This window comes from Anomaloglossus baeobatrachus, chromosome 1 (genome assembly GCF_048569485.1).
Source record: "Anomaloglossus baeobatrachus isolate aAnoBae1 chromosome 1, aAnoBae1.hap1, whole genome shotgun sequence".
In the NCBI taxonomy this organism is placed as follows: domain Eukaryota; kingdom Metazoa; phylum Chordata; class Amphibia; order Anura; family Aromobatidae; genus Anomaloglossus; species Anomaloglossus baeobatrachus.
The window spans coordinates 587,834,530-587,860,469 of NC_134353.1; the positions used below are offsets into that span (position 1 = coordinate 587,834,530).

At 45.2% G+C, this 25,940-nt stretch overlaps 1 protein-coding gene across 1 annotated transcript in view; it reads right to left on the reverse strand.

The window, feature by feature from the left end:
* Positions 1-3,558: 3,558 nt before the first annotated feature.
* Positions 3,559-25,940, reverse strand: part of CEMIP2 (cell migration inducing hyaluronidase 2) — a 130,595-nt gene continuing 108,213 nt past the window's right edge. Inside the window, exons 18-24 of the mRNA XM_075317937.1 lie at positions 24,531-24,742; positions 23,922-24,095; positions 17,093-17,312; positions 12,914-13,015; positions 10,248-10,396; positions 7,679-7,785; positions 3,559-4,104 (exon numbers count right to left, since the gene is read on the reverse strand). Of these exons, the coding sequence (XP_075174052.1) occupies positions 3,908-4,104; positions 7,679-7,785; positions 10,248-10,396; positions 12,914-13,015; positions 17,093-17,312; positions 23,922-24,095; positions 24,531-24,742 (1,161 nt within the window). The 3' untranslated portion in view covers positions 3,559-3,907. The remainder of the gene's footprint in view (positions 4,105-7,678; positions 7,786-10,247; positions 10,397-12,913; positions 13,016-17,092; positions 17,313-23,921; positions 24,096-24,530; positions 24,743-25,940) is intronic.

Below are 25,940 nucleotides of genomic sequence, written 5' to 3' on the forward strand. Positions count from 1 at the left end.
GCCCATAAGGACCAGGAGGCCCCAGAGGCCACAGGGGTCAGGACCCCAGAGGCCTCAGGTGCCAGGCGCCCCAGGGGGCCAGGAGGCGACAGGGCCTACGAAGTCACAGAGCCCACAGGAGCCAGGAGCCCACAGGGGCCAGGAGTCCACAGAGGCCCAGGGGCCCGGAGGCCACAGGAGCCAGGAGTCCACAGAGGCCACAGGGGCCCGGAGTCCACAGAGGCCCAGAAGCCTGGAGTCCACAGAGGCCATAGGGCCCCGAAGTCCACGGAGGCCACAGGGGCCAGGAGTCCACAGAGGCACAGGGGGCCAGGCAAACACAGAGGCTACAGGGGCCCCAGGCCATGCGGCAGAATCCAGCTCCAAAGCCCGATCAGGAAGCCACACAGCCCGGCCCGAAGCCACACACCGACCCCGCACAGACATTTCGCCGTGCGGCTGTGAAGACGCAGGCACACGACAGGGAAGGCTCCGGCCCGACCGCAATAGACTCACCAGCATAGTCAGCGTCCGGCCAGGATGGAGGGGACCACGGGCTTCACAAGGAACCTTCCCGGCCGCTCCCCCGGAAGTGCTCCTGAATACTTCCGGGTCACTGCAGCAGGGAAGCGCGCACCTTCGACGCGGCAGGGCCCCCCCGCCGCGCACACGTCTGGCAGAAGCACACCCTGCTTGCAGGCGTCATATCACCCGGAGGCAAAGCCGGACCAGGAGAAAGAGGACGAGGTGCACCGGAGGACGGAGTCCACGAGGGGAGCTCCACCGACCGTGCTTCCGGATCCAGAGCTCCGCCGTTCCCTTGGAGACCGCACGGACTCACCGGACCCAGGTACTGTAGGTTCCTCTCCATGCAGGACAGGAAACCAACTGATGAGGGATGGGGACTGCCCCTTTTTTATCTGTAGGTTTCCTGTCCTGAAGGGGGCGGATCCCTCTCTCGTGGGTGCTGTCGTGACGAAAGGAAAATATTATGCTGTAGCCAGCCTTTGTAATGACCAACAAGTGGATCTCCTGGAAACCTCTTTTATAGTGTCACAACAAGCAACCTCAGCAGAGAATGCAGCTGAAGAAACTGGCTTGCCGCCCTGGTGGTCCACATTGAATGTTGGCGATGATACCACTTTGGCTACCTCTAGTACTCCTTGAATCTGGTTGTCCAAACAGCACCCAGACCCTGGCATAATATGGGTTGAAGGTAAACTCCTACAAGTACTTCCTCCTGAAGTCCCAAGTGAAGTATTGGGACTACATTGTGAGTGCTGTTAGGGTCCAGCCAGACCCAAACAAAATAGCTGCAGTAAGACTGACCCGCTCTTACCAGAGTCAAGGAAGTGAAAAGTCTATTAGGATTTGCCAGTTACTATCATACACCTCAAATTTTTCCAGATAGTGGGTCCCCTGCAAGAGCTCCTAAAGGGGCAGCCTAAAGACTGCCAGAAGGCCAGACTCCCGGTAGATTGGACAGCTGACAGAGATGCCGAATTCCAGTTACTGAAAGAGAAGTTGACTGAGCCACCGATGCTGGAATATCCGGATTACAGTTTACCCTTTAACCTATACACGGATCTTAGCAAAAAAAAAAAAAAATGCTAAGGAGCAGTGCTTTCCTAGGTGAAGGCCGGAACTGAAAGGGTCATTGCCTAAGCAAGTAACTAAGAGAACCAAGCAAAATGATCAGAAATATAGCTCCTTCAAACTTGAGTTCATGACTCTGTTCTGGGCCATAAGAGAAATTTAAGGCCTATCTGGTTGCATCATCCTTCATTGTATACATAGACAGCAATTCGTTAGTGCATCTAAATTCAGCCTGTCTGGGAGCTCTGGAGATGGGCCACTTTAATGACCAATTTCAGCCTTACCAAGGTATCGGGCTAGCAAGTACAGTAATAATGCTGTTGCCTTGTACAGGCTGCCTACTTGGACGGAACTCAAATCCTTAGATGATCAGTGAGAAAATGTGGAGGGGCCTGCTTTTTATACCCGGTTTGCTAAGCCAAAGACTCTGCAGATTAGACAGCAGATTTATAGGACTGTTAGTGCTTCCCAGCCAGGCGATCTCCCGTCTCTCGCTGAAAAGGTGCTCTGGCAGAATATCCAAGCTGAGAGCAGTCATTAGAGAGCTTCTGGATTCGTTTTCCAGTGGGCTGTTCTATTGGATCAATAAAAGAGCTTACGTTGAGGCTTGGTGTAAAGAGTGCCCCACCTGTGCTGTGGCCAGGAGAGAAAAGCATAAATCAGCGTGCTCCTCTTCATTCTATTGTGAGCAAGAGTCCCTTGGAGCTTGTAGTCATTGATCATGTGAAACTGGAACCCAGATTCTCTGGGTATACGTATGCAATGACGGTCGTTGACCACTACTCAAAGTTCATGGTGGCAGTCCCAATGATAGACCTTATTGCCTGGACCTCCACTGCTGCCTTGTGGAAAAGTTTCATCTCACCATATAGGAGCCCTAGAAAGATCAAGGGGTGGCCTTCGAGTCTCAGTTGTTCAGGAGCCGTGTGCACTATACAATTGCAAGAAGCTGAGAACTATGGCCTATCATCTGCAGGGAAATGGTCTGTGTGAGATGACTCAATACTTAAATCAGCATACTCAAGGGAGTTCCTCCACACAACCAAACGGACAGGCCCAGACTTTTCCTAGAGCCAGTGTATCTCTACAATATCACGCACTGCTCCACCGGATACACCCCTTACTATCTGATGTTCAAGAGGCATGGACACTTGCCTGCTGATGTTTCTCTGGATATCTCTAGACCCGGTACGGGCGAACTCCAAGTTCCAGGAGGCCGGCGAGGGAACGGAAGGTAAGGTGAGCATAATATATGTGTGTGCGTGCTTTTGTGGACTGCAAGAGCGGGTCAGAGCTCGTTGAATGTACGGAACTAGAAGTGCGTGCGGTGAGTATTTGCTCATACAGCAAAGCTTGCTCGTAAACAGTTACAAATTTACAGCAAGCTTTGCTCGTTAAGAGAAATACTCGCTAACTGGGCTACTCGTTACGTGAGCTTCCACTGTATAAGGGTTTTCCCCCCTCAGTATATTTTTTTGTGTCTGGTCTAAATCCATAAGTCTACAGTCACCTCTGTGTGACTTCAGAATCTTCACATCGCATGCACTGTGCGTTGAGGATTCGTTAGTTTCAGAGCAAGGAACGGCGGTCACGTGGCCTACTCCCAGCCAAAATCTGACTAGAGGACGATAGATGTAAAAAACCTTGCTCATTACATCCATATGGAGTATGGCTGCGCTCCTCTAGTTAGAATGTGGCTGGGAAAAATAAATATCACATTAGATGTGGCCACGTGACAGCTGTTCCGAGCTCTTATCGGCGAAACCTCGCAACACAGTGCTGTGATGTCCCAGAGTGACTGCAAACTTATGGATTTACACCGGACAACCCCTTTAATAAAAAAAACATTTACTAATTACTGTAGCAAAACTCATGCATGTTAAAGAACAGAGGTCAAAAGTGGTTTGCCAGACCAAGGGAATACCCTCTACGGATGAATACCAAGAACACAGACTTGTAGAAAGATTTTAATGACAAATATCTTTCAAGTAATCCACGGTGCAAAGAAACACGCACTTAAAAACGCTTCCAGTCATATCCATAAAACAACACCATAAAATATCAGTAATATAAAAAAGTATAAAAATACAGTTTACAGCACATACAAAACCACCAGAAATCACATCTGCAAATCCTATCTTTACAAAAACACAAAACCATTCAGGATTATATACAACTAGAAGGTGCATTGGCATTGGGGCTCCGATTTTTGGCCCACAGCTGTAATAAACACAGTAACTTGATTCATGCGGGATAACAGTGTAACTGCCATAAATTAAATAAGATAGTTCACATTTTTGCTGGAAATGCCCCTCAAAAGGCATATATTAATCTAAAGCATCTTTAAAGCTCTCTTTAAAAGTTCAGTATCTTTTCTTTTAGTTGAGCTGGATCTTCGACATTCATAGGCTTCATGCTGTACAGGTATATAGAGATCCAGTAGTCCCAAGCCCTGCCCAGCAGGACTCATGAACAGTCTCGTCCAGGATGGTTTAAACTTTCCATTGTATCCAATGAAGGCAATGCTACCTAAAAAGAAAAAAAAAAAAAATTACAAAAGTTTATAAATGATCCATTTGGCAAAAAATAATAAGACATCTTTAAAAAAAAGTGTTTCTTGTGGTCTTCAAGAACACAACTCTGCAGCTCCAATAGTGCACTCTTCATGGTGGATTCTATGGACGTACAGCATGGATGTTCCCTTTTATAAAATAACTAGAAATAGGCCCAATGCTATCGCATCGGGGGTGCGGTGAAATGAACATCTGTCAATGTTTAGTTGTGCTGACAGGAGCAGTGGACATGTATCACACCGTTTGCGCTTTTGGGCCTAATCAAATGTGTTAACCCCTTCAGCCCCCGGGCACTTTCCGTTTTTGCGTTTTTGTTTTTTGCTCCCCTTCTTCTGAGAGGCGTAATATTTTTATTTTTCCATCAATCTTGCCATATGAGGGCTTGTTTTTTGCGGGACGAGTTGTACTTTTAAATGAAACCATAAGTTTTACCATATAGTGTACTGGAAAACGGCAAAAAAATTCCAAGTGCGGAAAAATTGCAAAAAAAGTGTGATCGTACAATAGTTTTTGGGATATTTTATTCACTGTGTTCACTATATGGTAAAACTGAGGTATCTATGTGATGCCTCAGGTCGGTGCGAGTTTGTAGACACCAAACATGTATAGGTTTACTTGTATCTAAGGGGTTAAAAAAAATTCACAAGTGTGTCCAATAAAAGTGGCGCACGTTTTGCGCCATTTTCCGAAACACGTAGCGTTCTTATTTTTAAGGATCTATGGCTCAGTGATGGCTTATTTTTTGCGTCTCGAGCTGACGTTTATAATGGTACCATTTTTGCGCAGATGCTACGTTTTGATCGCCTGTTATTGCATTTTGCGTAAAACTTGCGGCGACCAAAAAACGTAATTTTGGCGTTTGGAATTTTTTTGCGACTACGCCGTTTACCAATCAGATTAATTGATTTTATATTTTGATAGATGGGGCATTTCTGAATGCGGCGATACCAAATATGTGTATATTTATTTATTTTTTAACCCTTTAATTTTCAATGGGGGGAAAGGGGGGTGATTTGAACTTTTAGGTTTTTTGTTTTTTTTTTTTATTTTTTAAAACTTTTTTTTTACTTTTTTTTTTTATTTTACTAGTTCCCCTAGGGGGCTATAGCGATCAGCAATCCGATTGCTGATCGCTATCTGCTGATCACAGCTATACCGATGTAATCAGCAGATGCAGTCACTTTGGTTTTCCCTCTGCTCTCGGCCGAGGGAAAATGAAAGTGAAACATCGTAGCAGCAGGCATCATCACATGACCCTGTGCTACGATGGCAACCACCGATAGTCACGTGATAACACACGTGACTTCCGGTGGGGGCGGCGGTGAGTAACAAACATGGCCGCGCGCATTTAAATCTTGCTGCCAGACTTTGGCAGCAAGATTTAAGGGGTTAATGGCCGCGGGTGGAAGCGATTCCACCCGCGGCTAGCAGGCACACATGTCAGCTGTTGAAAACAGCTGATATGTGTGCCGATCCACGCCGCCTGCCCGCGGCAGGGGGCGGGGCTTAACGGGACACGATCCTGGACGGATAGATCAGTCCAGGGTCGTGAAGGGGTTAAAGGCTATGTGTATTTTTATTGCAAATAAACATAATGTGTACGTATTTTTTTGTTCTGTCTTTCTCTCGTCAGTGCCAACATGTCTCGTCAGTGCCAACATGTCTCGTCAGTGCCAACATGTCTCGTCGCAACATCGCTCAAGGCATGGCGATGCCAGGCAAGGGTGGACATACCCAGCCACGCCTCCTTACTGCTCTGTGACATCGCAAATGTGTAATTTAAAACACCAACACCTCATTATACCTGGATGTGGTATGGGTAGCACAAGGTTAGTCTGGGAACAGAATTGTGCTTACTAAGCCCACAATTGGGTTCTGCCTGCACTGTTGTCCCTGGTTACCATGGCTATGATGTGGGCGTGAACTTCGGCTGCGCAACTGACAGTGCCGCAGTTCATTGTGGGATATCGTTACATCCGCAACTGGCAATTATATATGTAGATGTATGTGTGTGTGTATATATGGCTGTACGCTGTGTGTAGGGGGAGTCTGTGTATATGGCTGTATGCAGGTGGCGTCTCTGTATATGTGCGTATATGGCTGTATGCTGTGTAGGTGGCATCTGTGTATATGTGTGTGTATAGATGTACGCTGTGTGTAAGTGGCATCTGTATATATGGCTGTACGCTGTGTGTAGGTGGCATCTATGTAGGTGGCATCTCGGTATATGGCTGTATGCTGTGTGTAGGTGGCGTCTGTGTATATGTGTGTATATGGTTTTACGCTGTGTAGGTGGCATCTGTGTATATGGCTGTACGCTGTGTGTACGTGGCATCTGTGTATATGGCTGTACGCTGTGTGTACGTGGCATCTGTGTATATGGCTGTACGCTGTGTGTAGGTGGTGTCTGTGTATATGGCTGTATGCTGTGTGTAGGTGGCGTCTGTGTATATATGTGTGTGTGTATTCTCTCTCACTCTCCTTCCCCTCCCCCGCTGAGAAAACATTGTCTATATTTACCTCTCCCTCTAGCAGTGCTGTCTCCAGCGATGCTGTCTCCCGCTCCTGACCCCCGCTCATTATATTCACTGAATATTCAGTCCACTGTGGAGGTGGAAGACGGCGCAGCGCTGGGGACTTCAAAGCCGGGGACCGCAGCGCTGGGGACAGGTGAGTGTGTGTTCAGTGTATACATGCAAGTGCGGTGTGTGTGTGTGTGTGTGTGGTGCACGTAAGCTACGGCGACGTGTATGTCACTGTGCCTGCGCAACTTACAGTGCCGCGGTGCATGCCGGAATAGGTGGACCAACGCAACTGCTGATTATGTATGTAGATAGCTCAAGTACTGGTGACATCCCAGCAGTTTGTAAGGCTCATGTGACAATGTCCAGCTTTAACCACTCCAGCGGGTTTTGTTTTGTTTTATTCCAGTACTGGAGTGGCGCTTTAAGTCCAAAAGGTAGGGACAGGTAAAAAAACAAAAAACAAAAAACATAACCATTATACAGACGGCTTTTCCAGTGTCACCACTTCTGTGGTCCTCTCTGGTTGCAGATGTAACAAATGATGTCCGATACATGATCACTACAAAACCAATCAGTTGCCCCAGTAATGTAACCTGCAGGTATGGCATATGACTACAGAGGCCAAAGTGTGAATGACAGCCAGCACATCACTGCAGAACTAGTGTGGACCACTGTATCAGTCTCTAGGTTGTTTTTATGCCCAAATTTTGTAAACTCATGGAAACCCATTTTAAATGTCCCATTAAATAACGAACATAATGTAGCCCCAAGTTAATTTTTAGAGTTTAAAATAAACATGCATCCCTCTTCTGTATTTTCTATGGTCCATTGAGTATTCTAGTCGATGCCATATAATTTCACCTGCACCTTGTTAGAACGAAGTAGTTTCCGAAAAAAAAAAAATAAAAAATATATATATATATATATATATATTATATATATATATATATATATATATATATATAAAAAATATACAACTGTATAGCATTTTCATCTGTCAATTACCTTTGTTCTTAAGAAAAGCTGGCTTGGCTGTTCCGAGAGAGTATAACTGATGTGCAATATTACCATAATCCACAATATATCCACGTGATGCAATGGCAACTATTGATCTAGTAAAAAGAAAATAGCAAATTTAAATAGAAAAAAACACTTAGAATTTCTGAAAAGAAAGTCAAATTCTACAATATTTAGATGTATATACATTGATATATACATTGAATACATTTTCAGGACAAAACCAGTTCCTATGCGCTTCTACATCACCCCTGTGGGGACAGCTATAAATGCCAGAAGATAATTATGAGATATTATAACTTTCCTCATAAGGAAATACACAAATACATTCCATCAGAAAAAGGCAACAAGACCAAATCAAGACAGGACACAGTCAACAAACAAAGTGAACGAAGAGTCACAGAAATATATTAGTAGATGGGAAAAGGTGGGGAACTGGTTAAGGGAGAATATGGTTTTAAAATATTGATATGCTTATGCCCTTTAAAAGATTAATTTAACTTAACCAATCTTATAATTTTTTTTTATACCATTTTGGGTACATATGAGGTTTTGATTGCTTTATTGTATTTTTTGAAGGAAACTGCAAAGACCAAAAATAGATCTTTTGCTTTTTTTTCGGCATTTATCGTATGGTTTATATAATTTTATATGTTGGTAGATCAAACTTTTACACACAACAGTAACATTTCTTTATAGCTAAACAGGAAAAGAGGACAATTTAAATTTATATTATTTTATCTTTTTTTTTAACCAATTTTTTTTTAGCAGCCATAAGAAACTTGAACCTGCAATCATCAGATCACATACTATAGTATTGTAGTATGTAGTGGAAATTATGGTCTCCTATGAAACCCACTTTAAGGCTTTGCTTCATGCGTGTACCAAAAGGCCAGCCATGGGGGCTTTCAGCAGGGCGATTGACTGCTATAGTAATTAGTGAGGAGAGAGGAGTACCATGCTCAGTACTCATAACCAGCAGATGGGCGCGACTCGAGTATAATAGAAATCAATGGGGAACTAAAGCATTTTTTCAGGGAAATCTTCTGTTAAAAATCCTTGGGTTCCCCATTGACTTCCATTATACTCAATACACGAGTTGAGCTCATCTGAGTGTCCAAATGCTGGTTATGAGTACAAAGTACCTGAGCATGGTAGTGTTCAGTCATCACAAACCGTAATCCACCAGCTCCATGCAATCATGCACCAAAGTTTACATGACAACGGCATTCAAGTTAAGCAAAGTGGTTAAAAATGAAGTAAACCAATTCTGTAATGGCCGCGCTCCCCGTAGTAATGATTTTAAAACCTCTTGTCCACAAATGGAATTTATTACTCAAACATACGGAAATAAAAAACTGATACAACGCGTTTCGGCGGGAACAACCGCCTTCCTCAGGTATCACCCAAGGAAGGCGGTTGTTCCCGCCGAAACACGTTGTATCCGTTTTTTATTTCCGTATGTTTGAGTAATAAATTCCATTTGTGGACAAGAGGTTTTAAAATCATTACTACGGGGAGCGCGGCCACTACAGAATTGGTTTACTTCATTTTTAACTTTTTTCCCTGTGGGAATCTGTGGCAGGACCAAACAGGATCAATTCAAGGCAAGCAGCAGACCCGGATAAGGAGACTTTGGAAAAGTCATATATGCCTGAATTTTTGTGGCAAAAGGTGTGTGCATAAAACTTCAGTAAAAAGGGCACCAGAGAGCCGCTTTGATAACGCGCGGAGATTGGCGCCGCGTGTTTGTTTTTTATTATATACCCTGCAGGGAATCACCTTACTTCAAAGTGGTTAAAAAAGTAGTGATAGGAGCTAGCCCTTAACACTGTTACAGGCAGACGCCAACTGTTTAACACAGCCACAATTTGTTAGTTATGGAGCAGCTCAGCTCTTGAGCCCACCATACACTCCAAATGCAACTTGTGTGAAAGTGTACAGATTGTTAATAGCTTCTATTCAGGTTATTAGGGGACAATTCCAAGCGATCAACTGTGATCTGCTGAGAAACCCAGATGCAAGTGTTCCTGGATTGACAAAGGAGAAATGGTGCGGTACACCGTTCTCCTTCAGATTAGTAAACAGCGTATAATTAATGGATATCCTGGGTATTAGATAATGTGAGCAACTGTTCGCATAGTTGTCCTGGTATGTTCTTCAATAGCGGACCCTACAGTCGACAAAGATGTTTGTTGCATTTTATAACCCCTGTCCATCAGCATCCTCCAATTGAAAAAGCACCTCACAGGAGTTCTTGTGCGATTGGAGGAGGCTAGTCACATGCTCCTCCATCAGCAGCCGTTTCGCGAACGCGAGCTGTGAAAAATGCTGTGCTAAGCTGTGCAGGAGGAAAGCCTGAAATACCAATATGAGGGCCACAAAATCCTAAATTACATATTAGTAAATTGTAAGTTATACCTCCAGGATAATAAAAATCTGTATACTTACATTAATAAAATTCCAATCTAACAATCTATAAAAAAAAACCATCTTTACATTAAATTAAAACACTAAATAATAAATCATACAAATCTAAGAAGAGATCCATGTATACCTTTTGGGTATTTTATTTTCCAAGTATTTTTCCAGTCCCTCAATATCTTCTTGTGGGAAGTACAAGTCTTCTTTTACGGCTCCAGTGCAAGCGTCAATGACAACAACCAACAGACCGACTTTTTGGAAGGAATACTTGGTGCCATTAACCTGAAAAACACATGAAGGCAATAAATGACTGCCAACCATAATAGGAACGCAAGCACTTTTCACTCACATCCTCTCATCCAAACCTATGATGACATTTCTTACAATAAAAAGACCCTTTAATCTGTCTGAAGAGACTAGAAAGCGCCGAGCTTTATATAGTTATATTCCCTCACTGCTGCAGGAGTCTAATATGGAGAGATCCCTGGATGGAATGACGGCCAAACAGGAAAGCCAATAAATAGCCGCTCAGCCAATGTTTTACTTTCTATGCTTAACAGGACAATGTTCTTTTCAGTGCAGAACTCCGATTTTGAGAATGGATGGTGGTGAAAAAGGGCATTTAAATTAATCTCTAGGAACACGTGAAAGACACAAAATAGTGAAAAGAACTCTGCAAACCTGATAACAAGGGATAGTTGATAATTTGCTGATCACTAGTAGTTCGAACTCTGGCACTCCTAAAAACCCTGAAAATACAATGGAGGTGCCAATGTTGGACCTCATCTATTTGTGGCACACTACTCAACAATGAATGGAGAAGGGTGCAGGACTCTACTTGGTCTTGCAGTCCCATAAACAATAAAAAAAAAAGTGCAGAGGTCAAGAGTGCACACATCCAAAATGTAATCAAGAAGGTGCTATGTGTAACCTCGTTCTTGGGATTGCTGGAGGGTCCCAGCGGTCAAGAGCCTAGTGATCAGCACTTCTGGGTAGGTGAGAAATCTGTTCAAAATGACAAATTATGTATATTTTGGGGTTTAGAGAACACAACTGATCATTCACAAAATATTAAGAGTAAATATTAGTACATTTTATATTAGACCAGTTGCTTCCATTGTCAGATAGCTGCTTCACCCTGGTCATTTCCCAGTCCTGTGCTGATCACAGTAGATAACACATCAGTACTGTGTTTGAAGGTGGCCTGCTGGTGGTTTATTTCAGTGACTAAAGGCCACTTTACACGCTGCGATATCGGTACCAATATCGCTAGCGTGGGTAACCGCCCCCATCGGTTGTGCGACACGGGCAAAATCGCTGTCCGTGGCGCACATCGCCCAGACCCGTCACACTACTTACCTGTCTAGCGATGTCGCTATGACTGGCGATTTGCCTCCTTTCTAAGGGGGCGGTCCGTGCGGCGTCACAGCAACGTCACTAAGCGGCCGCCCAATAGAAGCGGAGGGGCGGAGATGAGTGGGACGTAACATCCCGCCCACCTTCTTCCTTCCTCATTGCGGGCGGGACGCAGGTAAGGAGAGGTTCCTCGTTCCTGCAGTGTCACACGGAGCGATGTGTGCTGCTGCAGCAACGAGGAACTACATCGCTACTGCAGCAGCAACGATATTCGAGAATGGACCCCCATGTCACCGATGAGCGATTTTGACCATTTTTGCAACGATTCAAAATCGCTCATAGGTGTCACACGCAAAGACATCGATAAAGCGACCGGATGTGCGTCACAAATTCCGTGACCCCTGAGATCGCATTAGCGATGTCGTAGCGTGTAAAGCGGCCTTAAGCCAGCCATCTTTGGTTCTGAATCAGCTGGGACAGAGAAGGGGAATGGCTTTGCGATAGAAGCATTCAGCTGGCCTTCTTAATGTACTGCACTAGCCACACAAAACACAGGACACACTGACCTATACAAATGAGTACAAGCCTCGAAGTGAAGCTTTCCACGGGTAGTCATTATGTGGGCACCTCTCATACTGACCTATATTTTTAGGTTATACCGATTACTTTTCAAAATTTATGTCCATTTTTTTGGATGGAAGTGGCATTTTAAGGCTTAGTATACATCTAATATTTGAATGTCACAATGCACAACAAACACCAGCAGAACAAAAATGGTTGGCTGAGGTTTCCAACATTTTTCCCTTCAAAAGATACATGGGTAAAGCCTTCAACACATATAGATAGACCATAAAGGGAACCGATCACATTTAACATTCTGACCTACCTACAGGCAGGAAAACTTGAGCAGATTTATATATATATATAGGTGAGTGTGTTGTAAAAAGGTACAGTAAAGCTTAGACTTTGTTGATTTAGAATCAGACTGTGTCTAGGTTTAGGAGTCCAGTTTGTGGTTGCACTCACTGCTATCTCTGGGTTTATGAGTCCAATGGGCGGTCTCATATCAGGATTGACAAAGTGAGCATCATCTAGAAATGCTGAGTGGCCTATATAATACTAAAGATTACAACATTTTAGAAAAACAGCAAAAGGGTTAAGATAGGCTTGCTTTCATTCATCAGTTGAGGCTGGGGAGAGACATCTATTTTAATAGTATTTCTAAATTATTATTATGGGAGTATTGCGGTTTCTTCTGACTATTAGATGCATAAATTGGTCTGCTAAATAAAAAAACTAAAAAATTAAATAAGAAATAATAATAATAATTATTATTAAAAAAATAGGTAGAGCAATCGGGGAGGAAAAAAAAAACAAAAACCCACAAAACACAACTATTCAACTACGGAATGGTAAGTTTCTATAGCCAGTGTGAGTTCCTACCGAAATAAAAGATGCAGCAGCTCCTTGTCGGATTTCTTCATTACTAAGAGACTGAATTTCCACAGGGAGGTAGATGTTATGAGGATCACTTGTAAAGACCACCTACAATCCAAAACATGAAATATACAAAAATGAGTCATACAAATCCTATTTTATACATTGAGATAGAAAATGATCACTAACTGAAGTTAATTTACTAAAAGTATAAAACAGTTTTTGAAGAATGCAAAAACATAGATGTAACATTCCACCCACTTGTCCATTCCATGTCTAGAAGGCTTGGTGCGGTCCTTTGAAATCATGGAGGTCATACAAAATACTTGATGTAGTAGTATTTGATGTGGGGTGTATTTAATTTTGCATCAACTAATCTGATCAAGACTGAAGATTTTCTAATGAAAGTTATATTAACCTTTTCAGGAGATGGGTTAAGAAAAATAATGTTTTATGAACTCAGTCTTGACAATCTTCTGCAAGTTTTTCTTGTATTGATGGTGTTCAGACTGCAAAGTATATTTAAACAGCTAAAATCAGATTGAGGAGAAATTCAGGAGACTGCTTTATTTGCTCCTTACTAAGAACAGTTTGTGCATATTACTACACTCTGGGAACACTGGGGCTACTACTTTGCAATTCATTTATATAAAAGGGAAGGATGTCTTCAGCGTAGGCCAATTCATGTGTGATGTGTGGCGGATATTCACTAGCCCAGCCAAGGAGACGTACACCTCAATACAGTGTGTTAAAAGAAGGCCAATTACATAAACTAGCAGCATCGTGATGAACCTAGTGCTTTATACATTTGGTGTATCGGATGCCTCAAATATACATACAGTGCTTTGCGAAAGTATTGGCCCCCTTGAATTTTTCAACCTTTTCCCACATTTCAGGCTTCAAATATAAAGAAAAAAAAATTTAATGTTCTGGTGAAAAATCATCAACAAGTGGGACACAATTGTGAAGTGGAACGAAATTTATTGCTCATTTTAAACTTTTTTTAAAAAAATAAATAACTGAAAATTGGGGCGTGCAATATTATTCATCCCCTTTAAGTTAACACTTTGTAGCGCCACCTTTTGCTGCGATTACAGCTGAAAGTCGCTTGGGGTATGTGTCTATCAGTTTTGCACATCGAGAGACTGAAATTCTTGCCCATTCTTCCTTTGTAAACAGCTCGTGCTGAGTGAGGTTGGATGGAGAGCGTTTGTGAACAGCAGTTTTCATCTCTTTCCACAGATTCTCGATTGGGTTCAGGTCTGGACTTTGACTTGGCCATTCTAACACCTGGATACGTTCATTTGTGAACCATTCCATTGTAGATTTTGCTTTAAGTTTGAGATCATTGTCTTGTTGGAAGACAAATCTCCGTCCCAGTCTCAGGTCTTTTGCAGACTCCAACAGGTTTTCTCTTCAAGAATGGTCCTGTATTTGGCTCCATCCATCTTCTCATCAATGTTAACCATCTTCACTGTCCTTGCTGAAGAAATGCAGCCCAAACCATGATGCTGCCACCACCATGTTTTACAGTGGGGATGGTGTGTTCAGGGTGATGAGTGTTGCTACTTTTACGCCAAACATATCGTTTGGCATTGTGCCCAAAAAGTTCGATTTTGGTTTCATCTGACCAGAGCACCTTCTTCCACATGTTCGATGTATCTCCCAGGTGGCTTGTGGCAAACTTTAAACAACACTTTTTATGGATATCTTAAAAAACAAAATGGCTTTCTCCTTGCCACTCTTCCATAAAGGCCAGGTTTGTGCAGTGTACAACTGATTGTTGTCCTATGGACAGACTCTCCCACCTCAGCTGTAGATCTCTGCAGTTCATCCAGAGTGATCATGGGACTCTTGGCTGAATCTGTGATCAGTCTTCTCCTTGTTTGAGATGAAAGTTTGGATGAACAGCCGGGTCTTGGTAGATTTGCAGTGGTAGGATATTCCTTCCATTTCAAAATGATCGCTAGCATAGTGCTTCTTGGGATGTTTTAAAAATGTGGAAATCTTTTTGTAACCAAAACCGGCTTTAAAGTTTTCCACAATAGTATCACGGACCTGCCTGTTGTGTTCCTTGGTCTTCATGATTCTCTGTGCTTTAAACAGAACACTGAGACACAGAGCAGGTGCATTTATACGGAGACTTGATTACACACAGGTGGATTATATTTATCATCATCAGTCATTTAGGACAACTTTGAATCATTCAGAGGTCCTCAATGAACTTCTGGAGTGAGTTTGCTGCACTTAAAAGTAAAGGGGAAGAATAATATTACACGCCCCACTTTTCAGTTATTTTTTTTGTTTTTAAAAGTTTAAAATAAGCAATACATTTTGTTCAACTTCACAATTGTGTCCCACTTGTTGATTCTTCACCATAACATTACAATTTTTATCTTTATGTTTGAAGCCTGAAATGTGGGAAAAGGTTGAAAAATTCAAGGGAGCTGAATACTTTTGTAAGGCACTGTATATAAAAAGAATTTCATATATTCTATTCGAGGAGTTTCTCTACTTTGAGACCAAAAGTATTAATTTGCTAGATTCTCAAGATCTGACAGTTCAATATGTCAAATGTCTTTTGCACAAAGATAGTTACAATTTCCTTTTTAATATTTCCAAGACATGCAATTCTTGGTAAACATCTGGAGGTCAACCTTGTGAATTTGAAGGTCACAGCAGAAGATTTAATGAGTTTTAAAGTTGGTTATTGGTCAAGCTTTACTGAGAAACTCTGCTCATAAAACGCAAGCGTGGGGTGCAGCCATTTCACTCGTGAACCCATTCGTCTCTATGAAAGTTGTGAATGGTGCCTATTCTTCTGTAGTAGAGTACACAGACATTTTTGTCCTTCACTGTTGAATATCTTTTTTTGGCATTACTTTTTCTTCTTTATCATTTTCACGCTTGTCAAACTAATTAACTTCTTCCTTCTGGTTTTCTTTCGGTTGGGTTACATGCATATGGCCCTGTACAGTGCCAAAATGCAATATCCATAGGAGGTACACAGCCATTTACTGCTACTCCATAACGCTCTAATTTAATGGAACACACACACACACACACCCTTGTGGGAAAAGATACAGTATGAATTGTATTTTATTCATTGAAATCTCTGCTCATTCCAAGCTCCACAGTCACGTGGGCAGTTATAATCAGTGATTGACAGCTAGACGAGAGGTGAAAACTGGCAATCACTGCTAAGGACCTCCCTCTTGACTTCTAGGCTGGGAATTAGCAGACAGTTCAATGAATAAAAATACAAGTTCCAGTGCCACTATATTTTTTCATAAGTCAAAGTTTCTGCAACTGCAACAGAAATGTTATATAGTATTCATGGTTCTAGTAGGATTCACAACCAAATTTGGTGAATTTGGATGCGAAACGCATATTGGGTGGATTCCTCTAGGTGAGCTGCTACCAATCCCACTGAATATATACGTTATATTTTTACTTTTCTACTCTGTGCAAGGTCTTTTTTTTATCTTCCATACATACTGTATTTTTCATATTGTAAGGCGCACTTTTCCCACCCAAAAATATGGGAGGAAAATGAGGGGTGCATCTTATGATGCGAATGTAACTTACCAGGAGGTGGAAAATGGGCGCTGTGCTTGCTGCAGTGGGGGCTGTGCTGGCTGCAATGGGGGCCATGTGGAGCAGGGCGGTGTGGCGGGTAAGATGCTCTGTCGGCTGTGCGGGCTTTAAATAATGGTAGCCAAAGTCGGCGCCTGCGCAGATGGAGCTCTGGGCTCAAGATCTCATCTGCGCATGTGTCACCTCTGGGCCACTGATCTCCCAGCAATGGACTTGAGGAAAATGGCACCCGAAGGTGGCGCGTGTGCAGATGAGATCTAGGCTTGTCATTGAGCCAAAAGCTCAAGCTGCGTACGAGCTGACTCCTGGCACCATTTCTTTGAAGCCCACACCGCCGACAGTATCTGTGACACCCACAGCACCACCCTGCTCCACACAGCCAGCACAGCCCCCACCGCAGCGCATGCAGCATCGCCCTACTCCAGCACCGCCCCTGCCTCCTGTGACCCCGCTCCACCACCGCTGCCGTCCCCCCTCCGGTAAGACACCACCGGAGTATGTGACCCCCCCCCCTCTTTTTTTTTTCTAATTAACTAGGTCAACTACTATTCCAATCTTTCCCATATGGCATAAAAACTGGGTCAGTACCTGAGAAGCTCCACAGTTTGTGCAAGCTGCAGTTGATTTAACCGGCATTGGTCTTGTTGCTGAAGGCGCTTTGGCATATTTGGGGTATGCTTTGGACATACAGTTGCTCGTAGCTTTGGATCGAAATGTGGCATTGATCATAACCCTTTCACATCCCTGAGAAGAGCAATAGCTGTGGCCATCACGATTGTGCTTTGCTTGGAGAAAGATGAAAAGTAATCTAAAAATAGTTCAGAAAAATGGTATTAAACATATTTATGTGGTTCTCAGAATTGTACATCTACCAAAAAAGGGTGCCTATAGTTAAATTAAGACACCCATTTTAGAATTAACCTTTTAAAGTATTAATAATTTATGCAAATAGTGTTAATAATTTATGAAAATAATACACTTTACGAAAGTCAGCCACACATTAGATAGCAATCAGTGCACTCAGGAGGATAATGATGGACATGCTTTTTGTGTTATTCCTGCTCCAACCTCTACACTGTTAAAGGCATATTCCAAGAAAAACTGAAGTGCAGGGTCTGAGAGATTCAGAGGAAAGTTCAGTTTTCAGGCACAGTCATGTGGCGCCTCGGGGACATCAAGCCCACACAAGTGCACCATGGGTGACTAGTCAGAAGGAGGTTTCCATACTCCCACTGTTACGCATTCAATACAGGTAAACCGTACTGAACTAACTCAAAAGTAGTGGCTCTTAAAATCAGTCTCAATATGAAAATCATCTGTTTGGATGTAGCATAGAATAGTTTCTCAATGTTTACTGCTGCCAAGAAAATCCAGTCGAGAGGACTTTTAGTCAAACACAGCTCACGACATACAACTGTAGCCTAGGTAAGCTTTCAAAGAGACAGAAGCGGCGTAAGATTGAAAAAACTAGAAAGTGGGCCAAATTCATCAACACTTTTCCAAGCCTTTTACATCAGAATGCTGGTGTAAAACTTGCCAAACTTTGGAGCAATGCGGGTTCTGCTACAAGTTTGCGAGTTGATGTTCTCATGTCATTTTCGGCCAGTTCTGTCAAAGTGGGTGGAGCTGGGATGTGGCAGCCCCTGTTCGTCAAAATCTTAATTACTCACCGGTAATGGGATTTTCAATAGCCCATGACAGCACCACATGAGAGATAGGTTCCGCCCACATCAGGACAGGAAACCCACTGATAAAAAGGCGGTACCTCTCCTCCACATCAGTAGGTTTTCAGAGCCAGAGAGGACCAACAAAACACAACAAACAGATTAAATCATACCACCACCCAAGGAAAAACACCCATAACTAACACTCCCCGAAGGGTGCCCACAACCAGTGAATAGGGGGGGAACTAAGGGTGCTGTCATGGGCTATTGAAAATCCCATTACCGGTGAGTAATTAAGATTTTTCCCTGCCGCCCATGACAGCACCACATGAGAGATTTATATAGACCATCCACCTTAGGGAGGGACCACCGCCTGCAAGACTCGTCTCCCAAAGGAAAGGTCAGTTGTGGAGGACAAGTCCAGCCTATAGTGCCAAAAGAAAGTCCCAGGAGACGACCAAGTAGCCGCCCGACAGATCTGGTCAATAGAGGCATCCGCCCTCTCTGCCCAAGACGTAGACACTGCTCTAGTGGAGTGCGCCCTTATGCCCGGAGGAGGAGTGGCGTCTTTAGCCGAGTACGCCAAACCGATGGCATCCCTGACCCATCTGGCCAAGGTAGCCTTAGAAGCCCCATGCCCCCTGGACTGCCCCTGAAAAGTGACAAACAGGACCTGAGACTTCCTCCATTCCCTAGTCCTAGCGTACTGGTGGAGAGCCCCAATTCCAACCCCCTCTGGAGGAATTCTAGAATAGCCGAGATAGGAGGGGGGCCCTCCGCCCGAGCCCCCGACTGAAGGAGAAAGCGCTTCCAGACTCTACCGTAAATGGCCGTGGTGACCACTTTCCTACTGCGAAGAAGAGGATCGATTAAGCAAGAGGAAAACCCCCGTCGAGCTAGCAGCCGCCGCTCAAACGCCAAGCCGTCAAATGGAGAGCCGGGTCGGGGGGTGACGGACTGGGCCCTGGGACAGGAGATGAGGGGCGTCCGGGAAAACCCAAGGATCCACCAGAGACAGTGTCCGCAGCCAGTAAAACCATGCCCGTTTCGGCCAGAAGGGGGCGATGAGAATAACCTCCGCTCTGTCGGTCCGGATTTTCTGGAGAACCGAAGGCAACAGAATCAGGGGAGGAAACGCGTACAGGAGGCCGTGAGACCAAGACATCTGGAAGGCATCGAGGGCAACAGGATCGTCTCGGGGGTTGAGAGAGCAGAACCTGTCCACTTTCCGATTCGCCTTGGTAGCGAACAGGTCGAGAACAGGGGCACCCCACAGAAGCGTGAGCTTGCGAAAGACCCCCGGGTCCAAGGACCACTCCCCCTGACTGAGACAGTGCCGGCTGAGGAAGTCTGCCTCCTCGTTTTCCGCCCCCTTGATATGAAGAGCTGTTAAGGAGGAGAGATGTTGTTCGGCCAGCTGGAAGATGCGCATAGTCAGAGCCAGAAGAGAAGGGGATCTGGTGCCTCCCTGATGGTTGATGTACGCCACAGTCACCCTGTTGTCTGAAAGGACCCGAACATGGCGACCTCAAGAAGGGGAGGAACCCCTCTAGTGCCTTGAGAACCGCCATGAGCTCCCTGTAGTTTGAGGACTGTCTGACCAACCGAGCGTCCCAGGGACCTTGAAGCACCTGTTGGCGCAGATGGGCGCCCCACCCCCAACGGCTGGCATCCGTGACTATAGTGTCCGTGACCGGGGAAAGCCAAAGAACCCCCGTCCGGAGGTGAGAGGGGTCCTGCCACCAACCCAGGGAGTGCAAGGAGTCTGCAGACAGGGTCAACTTCTTCTCCAAAACAGCCGCCACACAGTCTCTGAAACCGAAGGACCTCCAACTGGAGGATTCTGGAATGCAGTTGGGCCCACCATACCCCTGGGATGCAAGAGGTAAGAGTCCCGACCAGCGACATAGCCTGCCGTAAGGACATGCCTGGGCAACTCCTTACGGAAGAGATTAAGGACAAGATCCTGGTGACCTTGTCCACCGGCAGGTGGCACAACTGACTTGTGGAGTCCAGGACGAGACCCAGGAAGACCTGACATTGGAGAGGCTGGAGTCTGGACTTCCGCAGATTCACCACCCACCCCAGACCTTCCAGGATGGTGATGACCCTGGTCACATGAGCCGCACATAGAGACTCCGACTGACCCACTATCAGGAGGTCGTCCAGATACGGAACGATCAATATGTCCTGTTCCCTGACATGTGCCATGACCTCTGCGAGGACTTTGGTGAAGATCCGCGGGGCCATGGAAAGCCCGAATGGCAGCGCCGCGAATTGGAAGTGTCTCAGCCTCCCGGAGACGTGTAGTGCGAACCTGAGGAACCGCCGCTGAGCCGGAAAAATAGGGATGTGATAATAGGCGTCCTTCAAGTCGAGGACCGCCATAAAACACCCTGGATACAACAGCATGACAGTTGACTTCATGGTCTCCATTTTGAAGGCTCGCTGCACCAGATGCAAATTCAAGCTTCTCAGGTTGAAGATGGTGCGGAAGGTGGAGTCCGGCTTCCGAACCAGAAACAGAGTGGAGTAAAAGCCGTCCCCTTCTTGACCTATGGGGACCTCCTGAATGACTTTCCTCGAGAGGAGAGTTAGCACTTCTACTTCCAAGGCCATCTGCCGCTCTGGGGACCGCAAGGATGTTATTATTAGAGACCCCCGAGGGGGTGAACGGAAGTCCAATTTTAACCCTTCCGCCACAATCTGAAGGAGCCACTTGTTGGAGGAGATTTCCTGCCATGCATGGAGGAAGAGGGACAGCCGGCCCCCTACCTGATGACAGGCGTCATTGAGAGGGTTTGGGCTTATTATCGGAGTGCTTGCCAAAGAGAAAGCCCGAGGTATTCTTTCTACGGTCCTTCCACTGATCTTGCGGTTTTTGAGACTTCTTTGCGAAAAACTGACGTCTCCGAAAGGGCCGGCTGCGAGAGGACGCCACCGGAAAAACTGGAAACCCCTGTTTCTTATCGGATGCCTTAGTGAGGAGGTCGTCCAGGCCAGAGCCAAAAAGATAGGCACCTTCACAAGGCATGCTGCATAGTCGCCCCTTGGATTGGACATCACCCTTCCAAGTTTTCAGCCAGAGGGCCCGACGCGCGGAATTGGAAAGCGCCGCCGACCTGGCAAATAGTCTTAAAGAATCAACCGAGGCATCAGCCATAAAGGCAGCAGCACCCTGTATTAAGGGCAAGGACGAGATAATATCTTTCCGTGGAGTGTCATTGCGCAACTGGTCTTCCAACTGCTGAAGCCACACCATTAAAGACCGGGCAACACAGGCGCTGGTCACGGCAGGGCGCAAGCCACCTGCCGTAGACTCCCATGTACCTCTCAGAAAACCATCAGCCTTCCTATCCAGCTGATCCTTAAGGGACCCCAAGTCCTCAAACGGCAAGGTAGTGGAGCGAGACGCCTTGGCAATAGCGACATCAATTTTCGGGGTTCTATCCCAGGAGGTAGACGCTTCCCCATCCACAGGGTACTTTCTTTTAAGGGAAGAGCTAAGATTCAACCTTTTGTCCACTTTTTTCCACTGGTCAGCAATGAGACTTTGAACCTTCTGGGGAATGGGAAACCCCTTACACTTCCTGGAATCCAAGCCCCCAAACATGACATCCTGGGTAGATTCGGGCCCCCTGGGGTCCACGATGCCCATGGTCGAACGTACCGCCTTCACCAAAGGTCCTACGTCTGCCGTAGGGAAACAAGGACGACCACCTTCATCGGAAGAGGAAGAGGAGTCAGAATCGGAGGGGGAGGATCCCGAGGAGCCTGACGACCGAGAGTCATGAGCTGAACCCGCCGAGGTATCGGGAGTAGACAGTTTAGGATGACGGGATTTCTTGCGCCTTTTGCCCCCCTTAAGGGATTTAAAGGGACTCCTGTACTTCTGCTCTGATAATGGAACGCAATTCAGATGAGAACCCAGGCCCCTCTTTGAGTAGGGTCTGTTGGATACAGCCTGCACACAGGGCCTTGGCGTAATCAGAAGACAGGGAGGATTGGCATATGGCACATTCCTTGTGACGCTGCTTGGAGGCACATTTTTTCGGTACCTAACAAGAGAGGGGACATGGAAACGGGGACTTAGAAACATGGAAGACCACGAAGTCCACTCACCCCCACGACTCCTGGCAATACCGGATCAGGAGGCGGATTCTTATCTCCCTTGGACCTCTTGGGACCCACCGACCGAACGCTCCCCGGACTGGATACAGCCTTCCGGGAACGATCCGCAGAGCCGCGTTCCGAGCCACGCTGTGGCGACTCCTTGCGCTGCTCCTTGCTGCGGGGTGAATCTCCTGCCATAATGGTAACAATGGAGGAGAAAAAACTCACCAGTCCCAAGCGCCGGTCATATTTGAAATAGAGATCCCTCGTTACATGGGCGCCGCCATCTTGGATCCTAGTGCGCATGCGCACACCAGTCACTTCCTGGTCGCATTGCGCACGTCACCATGGAATCGCGTCACTTCCGGCCGGAGCGTCCTGCTTCACTCCAGCGTGCTGCACAGCAGGGACAAGCCTTTCAGCGGCCGCCGTGAGTGCGCACATCCCTGGAGCGACGCCGGGCCGAGCTCCCGCTCCAGGCCCGCGCCTCACCGCCGCAGAGGTCTGAGACCGAGGGGGGGGTGCAGCCAGGCCCGAGCACCGGCTTCAGGTAAATACCAGGCTTCCACACCGGGTCGGACCTGGGACAGCAATGTGTTGTCCATACCAGGACAGGAAACCAAACTGATGTGGAGGAGAGGTACCACCTTTTTATCAGTGGGTTTCCTGTCCTGATGTGGGCGGAGCCTATCTCTCATGTGGTGCTGTCATGGGCGGCAGGGAAAATTCATGATGAGCTATGGTTTTGCATATGCCAACAATCTTACTCCAGTCCCCAACTGGAGTAGTATTTTCGGTTAGGCAGACACTGATTCATCAAAAGGCATGTGCCTCTAGATAGAGAAGAATGCTGAAGTTACACACCAGATTAATAGAGACCGGATTAAAAAAAAACGCTGTTTTTGAGGAATTGGGGCCATAGTATGGAGAACATTTAGAAGACAGTCAGTATGATAAACTTCTATACATATGATACTGGTGTAACCCTATCCTCTAAAGAGTCCCTCAAATAAAATAGAAAAATAGAAAGGGGGGACTGAAGAAGGGGTGTCCTGTCCTTATGAGTCACCAATTCTGGTCATATGATCCAGTCTGGAACTTCAGTGTTTGAGTAGTCTAAATATTTGAGAAGGAACATGTGATCCCCTATACCCCTAGCTGGCACTGATGTTTAAAGGGGTATTCTCACCTCCTAATATGTAGGTGGTGTAATATTAACATTAGCAAATACCTTTAATCAGAACTGTAGTATAGTTCTTCTGATATAGCCATGTCTCTTACCTCATGTGCAGGGCACTTCAGCTTAGGTATCCATGGTTATCACCAGCAACTAACTGTCACTATATGAAAGGATGTAACCAAGGATACCCAAGCTGCAGTGCCCTGCACATGAGGGAAGAGACATGGCTATATCAGGAAAACTATACTACATTTCTAATTGGAGGTATTTGCTGCTAATAATCATTACACCTACTACATATTGTGATAGGATCTTGGAGCTGGGAATATCCCTTTAATGCGTGAAACTGCACTTAGTATAAAAGTCTATGGAGAATAATGCAGCATGTGTAATGTAAGGAGAGATTTCTTGAAGTATGCTGGAGCACTGGATCAGGAGAACCTATTTTTAAGAGGCTTACCCTGTGCTGTTGTCAAAAAAGAACTTCCCCTCTGTCCGCTTCTTTTGCAATTCTTCTATGGAGGACACAGGCTGGTATTCTTCAACAGGAAAAGTTTGGCTCTTGACAATTTGTGACATCACCTGAAATATTGTGTCCGGTGGGTAGCAAAGACCAACTCTAAACCAGTCCCCTCTACAAAAAGAGAAAAAATAAAAAAATATATATATTACACAATAATGATTAAAAATATGATTATATAAAAAATATATACTAAAATTTGTTACTCTATAACAAAAAAGTACATCAAATTCTAGTATTAAATATAAAATTAAACGGTCATTCAAATGTCTAAAACTATTTATATGGGGCTGAAGACAAAGAAGGTACCGTAGTTCCTATTCTTATGGGATGTGTCCTAAAGCCAAAGCATCAACGCCTGATCTCACAAGTATTCTTGTGGGTTGATACATACGAATTAGATTAAAAGAATGGAACAACTCCAAATAAGTGTAACTTTAGGACGATGAGGCTTAACAAGTGCAAAACTATGTATGCAAGGTCCACAAAGCTTTTGGTTATGCAATGTACATCAAAGGTCAGATAACTATGGATAAGTAATCCGCTTACCTGTCAAAGTTAATTAGGTAGAGATGAGTAGTCTGTGGAGCCTGTGCATTCCAATGAATGGTGTATCCCTTTTCTAACATCACCACTGGCTGATATTGCTGGTAAGGGGCCGCTTTCTGGTTGATTCCCCGTAGCGTCATGGGATTGGAAGGATACTCATCTCTCACAATGGACATGGTGAGATTTTGGGGATTTCGTGCTTGAACGTAAACCTTGGGGGGGAAATATATAAATATTTAGAGAACATAAAAGGGGAGATTCTTTAAAATTTCATTAGCATTTTTATTATTATTAAAATATATATTTGGAAAGGCAGGTAGGACAGTGTTAAATCTTAGCACTACAGGTCTTGATTAAGTGCATCTGGATAGCTATGACTAGAACTCAGGCCATGTGACCATTTGTCTGTCAGCTGGAGAGAGCTGAGAAGTGTGGATGGTGTTGGTGTTGGAGCTGGAGAGACCCGCGAGCATCTCTCTGTAAAAGGCAGACTGTACAGGTCGTGGGGACAAAATTGCAAGTATCACCAGATGCTATGTACTTTAGTTATTTTGTGTGACCAAACTGGTGTTAAGGGTACTTTACACGCTGCGATCTCGCTAGCGAGATTGCAAGCGATCGTACCCGCCCCCGTCGGTTGTACGACGCGGGCAAATCGCTGCTCGTGGCGCACAACCTCGCTTACACCAGTTACACGGACTTACCTGCCCTGAAACGTTGCTCTGGCCGGCGAACCGCCTCCTTTCTAAGGGGGCGGTTCGTGCAGCGTCACAACGACGTCACACAGGGGCCGGCCAATAGAAGCGGAGGGGCGGAGATGAGCAGGACGTAACATCCCGCCCACTTCCTTCCTTCGCATTACCGGTGGAGGCAGGTAGGAGAGGTTCGTCGCTCCTGGAGTGTCACACACAGCGATGTGTGGTGCCACAGGAACGAGGAACAACATCGCTAATAAGAGAACGATTTTTGGTTTCAGGACGACCTCTCCGCGGCAAATGATTTTGACCGCTTTTGCGATCGTTTAAGGTCGCTCGTACTTGTCACACACTGAGATATCGTTAATGACGCCGAATGTGCGTCACAAACACAGTCACCCCGACGATAATTCACTAACGATATCGCAGCGTGTAAAGCCCCCTTTAGGCTGTGTGTGCATGCTGTGGATTTATCGCGGATTTTACAGCGGATTTGCTGCAGAAAATGTGTCTAACATTTCTGCAGTCATTCCCCAGCAAAACCTATGGGTATAGAAAAATGCTGTGCGCGGTTTTTTAAATCTGCAGATTTACCTGCAGATTTTCCGCTACGGAATTAATGTGCATGTCACTTCTTTTCCGCAGGTACCTGCGGTTTTTGCAATAGATAATGGTAAAAATCCGAAGGGACCAACCTGCGGAAAAAACGTGGCAA